Source organism: Lacerta agilis, chromosome 8 (assembly GCF_009819535.1).
Source record: "Lacerta agilis isolate rLacAgi1 chromosome 8, rLacAgi1.pri, whole genome shotgun sequence".
NCBI classification, from domain to species: domain Eukaryota; kingdom Metazoa; phylum Chordata; class Lepidosauria; order Squamata; family Lacertidae; genus Lacerta; species Lacerta agilis.
The window spans coordinates 39,060,080-39,072,103 of record NC_046319.1 but is presented as its reverse complement, the minus strand read 5'-3'; the positions used below and the strand labels follow the sequence as shown (position 1 = coordinate 39,072,103).

The 12,024-nt window shown below is 49.6% G+C and overlaps 1 protein-coding gene across 2 annotated transcripts; it reads right to left on the bottom strand.

Annotated features, from left to right (window-relative positions):
* Positions 1–5,211: 5,211 nt before the first annotated feature.
* On the bottom strand, positions 5,212–7,280 carry MC1R (melanocortin 1 receptor). Of its 2 annotated transcripts, XM_033157051.1 has the most exons (3): positions 6,723–7,280; positions 5,669–6,630; positions 5,212–5,342 (listed from the first exon to the last, which is right to left on the bottom strand). In XM_033157051.1, exons 2-3 carry the CDS (start codon positions 6,607–6,609, stop codon positions 5,309–5,311), a joined length of 975 nt encoding a protein of 324 aa, XP_033012942.1. In that variant the 5' UTR covers positions 6,610–6,630; positions 6,723–7,280; the 3' UTR covers positions 5,212–5,308. The 2 variants fall into 2 exon arrangements, with proteins under 2 accessions (XP_033012942.1, XP_033012943.1); XM_033157052.1 differs by having other exon boundaries at positions 5,669–7,280.
* Between the last annotated feature and the right edge of the window lie 4,744 nt (positions 7,281–12,024).

Genomic DNA, 12,024 nt, shown 5'->3' with positions numbered 1-12,024 from the left:
GGGGAGGGGCCCCACAGATCTGTTTCCTGTCATTTTCCCCCTACGCCCTCCTTTGTGTCTGGGTTCTCGTTGCAATTCCTGAGGGAGAACAAAGGCCTGTGGCGGGAGACTCTGCTGACCTCTTCCCGAAGTGTGTGTGTGTTGGGGGGGGGGGGAGGCTGCCTCCTCTCTGACAGGCGAGAACCGTAGCAGGAAGAACAGCAGGCTGCAACAAGCAGGGGCTCCTTGCCAGGGGAACGGGTGGGTCCCTTCAGAGGCAACGCTCTCCTGGCTCCCCCACCAGTGCAGGATTTAGGTATAAGCTAAACAAGCTATAGCTTAGGGTCCCACTCTTTTGGGGGGCCCAAAAAAAATTAAAGGAAAAAACACCTGGATGTACATTTCCAAAATATAAGATTTAAGAAAAACCTGCATACAGCAACAGTGTTTGTGTTGTGTAAGCTCCTTTGATGTAAGTAATGGGCACCGCATATATTCAACACTAAAAAACAGCGACAATTTGTTGTTGACAAAGGACAGCTGGACATATAAAGGGCCCCATTACATTCAGTAGCTTAGAGCCTCATAAAACCTAAATCCAGCCCTGTCCCCCACCAAGGTCCGCTTCACCTGTATACAACTGAAGGCGGAAAGGCCCACAGCCGCTCACTCATTTCCCTGCCCGAGGAATATGTAGGTGCTGGAAGCCTCGGAGTGGTTCAGCGTCCCGTCCCGTCCCCCGTCCCCCGTCCCCGCGCCCTTAGCCAGTATACAAGGAGAGGGGGCTGGTCGCCAGCAGCCAGCCTAGGCCTGATGATATCTTCCCATCTGCAAGCCCAGACCTTAAATCACAGAGGGATGCCGGGTGCTTGGCTGGGACCTGGGAACTCTATACGTGCTGAAGGGCACCCAACGCTTCTTTGAGATGATTTCACCTGGGCTCTGGCACTGGCAACATGTCACAGGTAGGGCTTGGATCCTGGCTGGCTCAGGGTTAAGTCTTGCTGTCCACCAAGGCAAAGCTGCTTCTCTCTTTCCTGTTGCTGGACACCAGCGCCCCCCAGTGTCTGGTCTAGGCTTCCCACCCCTATTAATGCCCCTCCACTCCACAAGCATCTCCACCCCATAATTATTCTTTCAGAAAACAGGAAGAGACAGGGTCCAGGGAGAAGGGAGAAATCTCATTTATTTCTTTTTCAAAGAACAATCTAGCTCCTTACTGATAATCCCTTATTCTCAAACTGCACGCACACAAATAGTTCCCACTGGACAATTTTCCCACCTAATGCACAAAGGGTCAGGAAACCAAGCCTTATGAGGAACGATTGAGGGAGCTGGGTATGTTTAACCTGCTAAAGAGGAGACTGAGAAGAGATATGATAGCCATCTTCAAATCTCTAAAGGGCTGTCACATGGAGGATGGAGCCAGGTTGTTTTCTCCAGCTTCAGAGGGTAGGACCGGAACCAATGGCTTCAACATACAAGAAAGGATATTCCAACTAAACATCAGGATGAACTTTCTCATGGTAATAAGAGAACAGACTCCTTTGGAAGCAGTGCAGGATTAAATCCTGTAGAGGCCCCTAGGCTGTCGAAATCTCACCACCACCCCTGCTCTAGTGGGATAGCATTGGATAGCCTAATTGTAATTTTCTTTCAAGATCGAATCAATATTATTTTACCTGTTGTTGTTGGGCCCCTAAAAGGCATGGGGCCCATAGACCGGTGCCTCCTCTGCCTATTTGGTAACCCAGCATTGCTTGGTGGACTCTCCTTCCTTAGAGATTTTTAGGCAGAGGTTGGGTGGCCATCTGCCATGGGTGCTTTAGTTGAGATCCCTGCATTGCAGGGGGTTGGAATAGATGACCCTCAGGACCCCTTCTAACTCTACAATTCTATGATTCTATGAAAACATTTCTAGCTGCAGGTTAGGATAAATTCTTCTGGCCTCTAAGCCCTTCTCCACCTATTCTTCAGGGCCTGTTCATGGTCATCCCATGCCAGCCTCTCTGCCAGACTTCCTGCCTGTGCAGTCCCTCCTACATCTGGAGTGGCAGTAAAATGCAGCCAAGTTCCTAGCAAGGAAAAGCACTCTGAGATCATTCCCCACAGCAGCTGAATTCCCAGAATGGTGGATGTGGCTGCTGCCCTAGGGAGTAGCCTTGCCCAGAAAAGGTCTCTCTTTTTTTGCAGAGTGAGTAGTAAGGAACATATGACAGAGCTTAGAGAAGAAAGGGCTTGCCTGAAGGAGAATCACATCAGGCCTTGAAGAGAGACAAAGGAACTCAAGAGTGAGTGTGACTGTGCAGTGGGCAAACAGCCAGTTCACCCTCTTTCTCAGGTAAAGCACCTGCCTTGGCAAGGAATGGGTGCACTGAGAACCATCTAGCCTTAATATTGTCTTCACTAACAGGCAGCAGCGGCTCATCAAGGTTTGAGGTAGGAGTCTTTTCTCAGCCATACTTGAACCCAGGCATGCAAAGCTGCTCGTTTTGGCACTGAACTTAGGTCCTTCCCTAACAAAAAGGTTAGCCACCCTGCCGGAATAATATGAAGCTGCCTTATGCTGCACCAGATGATTCAGGGGTAGGCAACCTAAGGCCCGGAGGCCAGGTGCGACCCAATCGCCTTCTCAATCCGGCCCGTGGACGGTCCGGGAATCAGCGTGTTTTTACATGAGTAGAATGTGTGCTTTTATTTAAAATACATCTCTGGGTTATTTGTGGGGCATAGGAATTCGTTCATTATTATTAATTACTTTTTCAAAATATAGTCCAGCCCACCACATGGTCTGAGGGACGGTGGATCGGCCCACGGCTGAAAAAGGTTGCTGACCCCTGGTCTACACTGACTGACAGCAACTTTCCAGGGTTTTAGGCAGGAGACATTCCCAGCCCACCTGGAGACACCAGAGATTGAACCGGGGAGAAGAGGTCCTCTGCCACTGAGCAATGGCCCTTCCCTGGATGCGGACATAGAACCAGCTCTGGATGTTTGCCCAAGAGGACCTGAAGGGCAAAGGCAGCAAGCACCAGTGCCATCTCCAGCCAATAGATGGTGCCCACATTCCAGAACAACCAGGCTGCTGCATAACAAGGGGTGGGGGAGGGAATGCCACAGGACATGTATGTGTCTGCTGCTCAGGAGCTTGTGAATGGAGGGAGGGAGCCACTAGCCTGGGGTAGAAGGGATGCTCTGGATTGCCAGCCTGCCACACGAGCAACAGACTTGCGCATGGAACTTTTATGCCATTGCCAAGGGATGCTCCATATGCATGATACATCAGGTGCATGGGCAATGGGTAGGCTTGGGAGGCAGAGGTGGGCATGCAAAGGACCCTGTCAATTTGTTCTGGTGCCTCAGCTGCAGCCCACTGACAGGAGAGAGGAGGGAGGTGAGGCCCTTTTCCCTCCCAGGGGGAGTGGCGTGTCAGAGACTAGTCAGACTGCTGAATGGCTGGGAGTAGAACACCCCCCCCCCCAATTTTCTTTTCTATAGGCATGAGTCATTGTGGCAGAGCTCAAACAAAACAAAAGCCCCTGGTCAGGTGGAGCTCTCACTTCTTAGAAATAGTTGCAGCCCCCTCGCAACTTCCTCTCCCACACAGAACCTGCTAGTTGCACATTTATGCCACATGCACGACAAAAACCTACAAAATATTGTGTATCAGATAAGAAGGTGGAATAAAAGTGCTGTGTGCTTCTCCCCAGCATTCTGTATTTGTGTGTTGTTTGTGTCTGAGAATGCACACAGTTGGTGCATATGAGAAAGACAACACCCCCCAAAAATTCCCACTGAACTTGCTTCTTATACGGTGTTGCAAGTGAGTTGTTATGCTCTCCAGAATACACCTTCTACTAACAAGCCGTTCATATCTCCTCCTGTCTCCCTCATCCTGACCCATGATTTGTATTCTGCACAATGTGGCTCAGAGCAATGGTTCCCAAACCACCCAGGCCCTCAGAAAATGGTTAATGGTGTTGTCTGTCTGTTGAAGCAATTGTGTTGTGCTGTACTAGATGCTGTGTGATTTTTAATTGCATTTTAAAATCACATCCTTGTATTCCACTGAATTCAAATTGCAATACAATATAATAAACAAAAGAAGCAATTAAAATGCAGTATGAATCTTCTATGCAATAGATGTGCTGTCTCCTGCCTTTAACCACAAATCCACAGACAAGCTGTAAATCAGTTTGGGAACTCTTGGCTCAGATGCTTTTAGAATCACAGCATCAGACAGGACTTTGAAGGTTCCTTAGCCCCACCTCCTGCTCCATACGGGGCCTGCAATGCAGGCTATAATTACAACAACCCTGCGAGATGGCTACTCAACCTCTTCTTGAGAGGAGAGCCCACCAGCTCCCAAACCACTGCTGAACAGCTGCCACTATCTGGAAGGCCTTCCTCATGTTTCATTATAGTCTACTTCTCTGCCTTTTCCAGCCACTGATTCTGGAGCAACAGAGAAGAACTATCTTCTGTGTGGGACAGCCCTTCATGTTAATGGGAGACAACTGTCCTTCATCGGACTTGGATTTCCTGGTCACCCACTTCTGGTGGGCATGCTCCCAGAGGCATTTGTAGGGTCCCTTGCAACCTTGGCAAGGAGCTGTATTGATGTCGCCCCCATCACTTCACTGCACACCTTTGTGCCATGGTTTGAGAAGGATGGGAAGCTTCTCCCATGTTTGATCTCACTGTAACAATGGTGTTGCGTCACCACCCACATGCATGCCATACACTCCATAGCCAGATAGATGATTTTTGTGCACCTGCCCAGGCCTGTGCCCCAGAGGGGGCCAGTTTCACCAACCCCTAGGAACACCTGTGCATACTTCAGAATGCACATTCCTGCAGGGAGGCAAGTCCAGGGAGGGTAGAGCCCTCCTGGGGTTCCTCAGTTGGCAAGGGGCACACATACTCTGAAACATTCCTCTTTATTACCTTGCAAAGCTCCTTGACATACAAAACACATATTTAGACTGTGCACACATTACTGGCTGAAAACAGTGAGGTCGTATCTTTTCACAAGCCAAATCGGAGTTGGTTTGGGGGGGTGGGGCTGGGAATGCATCAAAACACAGCATTTCCTCAGAAAGGAGAGGATCAATATTGGTTGTGGTTAACATCACTTGTATGCCACTTCCCAATCCAGAGGTTGTTGTGCACTGGATGCAGCGCAATTGGGAGTGTGTACACAATCACACACACACACACACACACACACACACACTTCCTTCTTCTGCATTGGGAAAATGTTGCTGCACCTGCCATTGTCATCCTCACCCTCTGCTCTGCACACCTTGACGGGAAAGGCCTGGAGCCCTCACAGAGGAAGAACGAATGGCTTCCCTAGATCACTAGCAAGGAAACAGCAGAGAGTTATACAACATCTCAGCTATGCCTCTAGGCTGAAGGCAGTCAGGAAGCAAAAGAACATCCCTCCCCACCACACACACACACACACACACACACACTTTGTTTCTTCCTCCTGGCCCTGGGATGTGGAGAACGCTGCCTGGCGCCTCCTCCCAGAGGCTTCCTCTGCTTGCCCATCCCCAGTGCCACCAGGGAGTGGTGAGCTCCCAGTTGCAAAGTGGCTGCCTCTGCTGCCTCTGGGGAGGGCAGGAGAGCCCCAGTGGCTACTTGCACCCTCAGACCCCCAGTGCCGCCTCCTGCTCCTTACCAAAAGCATAAGACCACCTCTTTCAAAGTCCTCCTGAGCTCCTGGCTCCGGAAGGCGTAAATTATGGGGTCCACCACAGAGTTGCAAATGAGGAGGATGAGATAGAGGTTGAAGTATCTGAAGTAACAGTTGCAGGCGGGCTTCTCAGGGCAAGTGAGGATGAGGATCAGGTGAAGGAAGAAGGGGCCCCAGCAGATGAAGAAGACGCCCAGCAGGATGGTGAGGGTGATGGCCCCTCTCATGCTAGTGAAGTGGGGCGCCGACGGCTTCCTTTGCTGGCTGGAGATCCTGCGGGCGTGTTGGTGAGCCAGGCTGAACATGTGGATGTAGAGGCACATGATCAGGGTGATCATGGAGAGGAAGAAGATGACCAGGCAGAGGATGACCGCCTTGCCATCGTAGGCAATGAAGATGGTGCTGGAGATGCTGCTGACCACCCAGACGACCACGATGATGGTGACGGCCCGCTGGATGGTCATGATGCTGTGATACCGCAAGGCGTAGAAGATGGTGATGTAGCGGTCGATGGCGATGACGCCGAGGAAGGAGAGCGAGGACATCAGGGAGCTGCAGATCAGCATGTCCATGGCGTTATCCAGGTGCATCACGGTGGTCGGCTGCACAACCATCATCTCGTGCTCCAGCAGAAGCATGAAGAGGGTCTCCACTAGGTTGCTGACGCTCACCAGCATGTCTGACACAGCCAGGCAGCAGATGAAATAGTACATGGGCGAGTGCAGGTTCCGGTTTTTGACAATGGCGGCCACCACTAACAAGTTCTCCACAAAGCTCAGGATCCCCAGGGTCAGGAAGAGTTCGCCAGGGATCACCACCTGCTGGCTGCTTGTGCAGAACGTCTCATTGGTCTCGTTGCTCACAGGAATGCCTGCAGTGGCATTCGGGGGGCTGGGCAGCACCCTCAGGGGTGATGGCACAGACATGGTGGCACCTTGGTGGGAATGCTACAGAAAGACAAAGGAGACCCACAGGATTTTGCAACAGAGTTTTCTCTTGGGGGAGACAAGTATATAGTTAACATGGTCCAGGAACTCACCTGTAGGCTGCGGAACCTGCAAGAAACCTCTGTGGCCACTCTCTCTCCAAGGGAAACGATGGATAGATGTCTCAGAACAGAGCTGTGAGACCAGACATGCTCCACACAAAGGTTTGGGGTGGCAGAGTCAGCAACACGCTTCCAGTGACCCTTCTTTGGCGCAATATGCTGGAGAGCCCAACACCCGTGTCTTCTTGGCTTCTGCTCTCTTGTACCTGGTTTCTTCCTTTGGGTCTCTGTCCCAGAAAAAAGGAAAGGGGAGAACTTGCCAGCTTTTTTCCGCCTCTCCCAGCTCTGAATTCCCAAGTCCTATTTTCCTTCCAAGGGTGCCGTTGCTTGATTTGCCTCTGCCCCAAAGTAAACTGATTAGCAGGAGTTCACAGCAAAGAAAGAACCCTTTATCTCCCTTACTTTTAAAGGAATATGCCCAGCTTTCCCATCAGCAGAGGGGCGGAGGGTGATCCACATGATAACAGCCCAGGAGGCAAGGCCACTGAATGGCAGGGAAAACTTACGAAACTGCCCTTAAAGCCTGGCTGAGTTTCCCTCTTCATTAACGTCCTGGTGGCATGATTCCCTCCCCATGCCAAGCAAAAGGGGGTCCAGCAGTGAAGCATTACTCACCATCTCAGTGACGTCTTCAGCTTACATTTATGCAAGTACCAAGGAGAAGGGTTGCATATAGGCGGAAGAAGAGTCAAGTTTCCCCAAATATGGCTTCACCCGTGTTTGACACACTCCGGGGTTTTTTTTCCTGCTGTGGAAGATTCCCCACCAACTTCTACTGGAGGAAATTGCCCAGCTTGATTGACAAGACTCAGTTATTATATTGCAATGCTCTCTCTGTTGGCCTGGTCTGGAGGCTCCAGCTTATGCAAAATGCTGCAGCTAGACTGTTGATTGGGATAGACTATTGCTAGCACATAAGTCTAGCGCTGAAAAGCTTGTGCTGGTTGCCCATATGCTACCCAGCCAGGTCCATTGTTCTTATTTTCAAGGCCCTTTAACAACTTGGGTCCAGAATATCTCAGGGACTGCCTGATCTCTCATTTTGCTGCCTGACCTGGCCAAGTAGCATATGGGCAGCCAGTGCAAACTTCACTCTGTGAATATGGTCTGGCAAAAAGTGTCTGCCTTGAGGAATTTAGAGGAATGGCAACTTTCCTGTGCAACTGATACAAACAACAACAGCCAGCAGAACACACATCAGCACTGCGGTGACCATAAAACAAGAGGAACTACTTGGACCCTTGTCTGACTAAAAATATTCCCCTTTAGGAGAGGGCCCTAGTTCAGTGGTGGAGCATCTGCTTTGCATGCAGAAGGTCCCAGGTTCATTCCTTGACTGTATCTCCAGGTAGCTGAACTGGGAATGTCCTTTGCATGAAACCCTGGAGAGCTGTTGCCAGCCAGAGTGCAGACTATATTAGGCTAGAGGGGCCAAGGGTCTAACTCAGTAGAAGGCAACTTCCTATGTTCTTCTTATTTCTTCCTACTGACAGAAGGTAATCAGAGGCTACATGGGCCTCCCTTGCAAGGAGTTTGGGGGAAGCCACTTGGAAGGCCCTGCCTTAAGTTCTGCCAAACATGCTACAGATATTGGCAGGGCAGAAAGAATTGCCTCTCCTGAAAATCTTAAAACGTAGGGTTGTACAGTTCCCTACAAATCAAAGCTTTAGAGTCCATTAAGTCCCCTAAAACTGTTCATGCAAGAATGTAGAATGAGTCTGATGGATTAAGCCAATGGCATCCCATTCTCACAGTGGCCACTCAGAGGCAAATGGGGAATCTGACTCAGCACAAATAAGTTCCATTTCAGAACTTTCCTCATTTCACCTATCAGACGATGCACAAGCATCACATTTCCATGACAGTGCAACATTTGCGCATGCTAATACTTCCTTGCCTTGTTTCCGTTTCCCCCAGCTCTGGGTTAGCAATTCCTAGTAGGGCAGAGCATGCAAAAGGCAGTCAAGCTTGCCCTGTAAGCAGCACAGTTTGGCATGCAAGTGTGACTTCTTATGCAACTATTTACATGATATGCCATGCGAGGCACAAACAACTCACTCCTCTGTGGAGAGAGCATTGCATGATTCACTGGCTGATTTTACAAGATGCAGCCTAATTCAAAGCAGCGTGGTATATCATGAAGAGGGGCCTGCTTTTCCTCGCTAGGAAAAGATGGGCTCTTTGTTTTGCAAGACAGAGAATTTATGAACCTAAAGGGGTCGTGGTGATTTCATTTGCTCAAAACAAAATCAGCCACTATGTTCAAGATCACTTTTTTCCAGTTACCTTTACAACAGTTGGAGGTTTTTTAGTTTAGATGCAAGGTGAGTAAGGGGTGGGGGAGGACAGAAGAGAAGCGTTTAAAATTGTTAGGGGTAGAGAATGTTGATAGAGAGAAGTATTTCTCCTTTTCTTATAATTCCGGGCCATTGAATGAAGCTCAGTGTTGGAGGATTCCGTGCAGACAAAGAAAATACTTATCCACTTGGCACTTAGTTAAAATCTGTAATTTGCTGCATTTATTTATATATTTATTATGCAAAAAAATTTGTATGCCACCCTTCACCCGTAGATACAAGGGCTATCACAAGATGTAATGATGGCCACCAACCTGGAGTTAGCAGGGCTGGCCCACACATGAGGTGAGGCAGTTCCTTCAGGGTGGCAGGTTCCAGAAAGCTGGGAGAGTGGCCGATCCGACCTCCATGGAGCTTGCCCTGCACTTGTCAGCCTCTTTCTCTGTGCGCCCATGTACTGCCCAGTGGCTGGCAGGTGGCAGACATGTGATGCCGTGTGGGTGCATGGCGGTGGGTGGGCAGCAGAGGAAGAGGTGGTGACAGGGCAGCGTTTTCTCTTTTGCCTCTTGGGGCAAAACATCCGGGGATGGCCCTGAGAGTTAGACAAATTCATGGAGGATAAGACTATCCATGGCTATCAGCCATGATGTCTGGGTGCTACCTCCCATCTTGGAGGTGGTAGGCCTCTGAATACCGCTCACTGGGAACCACCAGTGAGCTGAGATTGCTGAACTCAGGTCCTGCTTGTGAGTTTCCCTCTGGTAGGGATGTGGATGGTGCTGTGGTCTAAACCATTGAGCCTCTTGGGCTTGCCGATCAGAAGGTTGGTGGTTTGAATCCCAGCAATGGGGTGAGCTCCTGTTGCTCTGTCCCAGCTCTTGGAAAGCGAGATGAGCGCTGCAACCCCATAGTTGCCTTTGACTGGACTTAACCATCCAGGGGTCCTTTACCTTTACTCCCCACCCCCGGTATCTGGATAGCCAGGGTGAGAGCAGGATGCTGACAAGAAGACGAGCCATTCCAGTAGACTCTTCTTATATTCCTAAGGTATGGGGCAGGTTCTCCTCTTCAGTAAATATGGGTGAACTTTGGGTACAAGAACAGGCAAACCCTTGTGACAGCCCCCATGATGGGAAAACAGAAACCACGTGGCAACTACTTGGACAGCAAACTCCATTTTTAACCTATTCATGCGAACACACACTTTCGTGTAAAAATGGCTTGAGAATAACTTGAAGTCATTTCATATTTTGTGGACAGTTAATAGACAGGCTGATCCTTAGAGTGTATCTGCCATTTTGAAGTCTTTCATCTTGCCCTGGGACTTTAGAGTGAAGGGCGGGGAGGTAAGCAAGCAATCATATACTCCTGCTGGCTCAGACCAATGTCCCATCTGCTCTAACATCCCGTTTCCAGACAGATCCCAGCTCATGCTGAGCCCTATTCTGCTAACCACTTTGTATTGGAGAGAAGCCGCAGCATTCCAGGGTGAGCTGGGTAGTTTCCTTTAATGACTCTGGGTTTTGAATTAGGGCAGAAGCATTTTTAGCCTGCCCAAAGTACATGGTGATGTTCTTAAGATGCTAATTCAGAGTCTCAGCTGCAGACGTTAAATGCACAGGGAACACTGAAGAGGTCTTGCTTTTACTTTTATAACAAGAGTCACCGGGAATGAGGATCAGGATTGCAGCACACAGGGAAGGGGGTTTAACACTTTCACCCTTGTATCACAGTCCCAGTCGATATTCTCCCCTGACAAGCTGGTATTCTTCCAGAGAGAGAAGCTGCCCAGCAAACATGAAAATGATCCCACAGCACACAGGGACAAAGCAGCAACAGCCACTGTCCCTCTGATAATGTAAGAGCAATCATCTGGATCAAGCTGTAGCACTAACCAAACTACTCCAGTCCTGTGCAAGGTGGAGTAGAATAAAGACACGGGAGGTTTTATGCTCATTCCATTTCTTGTTTTCAGTCTTTGCAAGGAGAATCCCTCACCAGGCGTGTGGTGTGTAAGAAACAGCTGCAATTTAAACAGGCCCTTGGACTCCCATGGGTTCAGTTGGTTGAGGCGTGAGGTTGGCGCCCTGCCCTTTGGAAGCTGTACAGACACTATATCCCCATAAACATGGCATGCTCTGTAACTCACCTCCCCCTACACACACTAGCAGAGCAGTGGCACACTAGACCAGCTCCCAAGTTCCAATTAAACAGTCCAAGCTAACCTCCTCTATCAGCTCACAAAAGGCCAAGCCAAATGAAAAGTTGATGCAAGAGGATTCTGATCCCAACTCTTCCCCAAACCAAAGAGGCTGCAGCTGCCAGTTAGAGTCATTTCATTGCTCTTGCCCTTCCAGTGTCAGCCCCCCCCCCCCCGAAGTCACTATTCATAGCAGGGGATTGATGTGCTCTTAAATAGAGAGGGTATCTGCCAGGCACTCCGGAATGAGTCATACTGAAAACCAACCTCTGAATGTCTGCAATGAAAAGAAGTATCTTTATCATGAATAATTAACATTAAAAAAATGCTTTGCCTAATTAATCAGGTGCCGTGTTTTCAGTCAATCAAAAGGTTTTTAATCAGCTAATCAACCACACAGTGCAGCCTTAAAACTCACTGCAGCATGGGGTTGCCTGGATGGGAGCAGAGCCTGGTGGCTGAGCTGGGAAGTGAAAGAGGCGCAGGAGAGAAAATACGTTTTATAAGCATCCTCTCTTTGGCGGATGTCTTCATGCCTCTAAGCCAGCAACCGGCCAAGAGTTCTATTTACAGCTTTATCAATGAAGCCTTTGAGAGTCAAGCCAGAGGCAGCACTTCAAAGTGTGAAGAGAGTAGCAGATGCACCATGTCTGCCTTGATGCCAAGAGAGGCAGGCAAAACACAGTCCCACCCCCTGCCACTCCTGCTCAGGAGGCGTCTGATCCTAGGCTGCAAAGCTAGGGCCAATAGTCAAGAATGCCCGGTGCAGAGGCCAGCCTGCTGGAAGGTTTGGTTG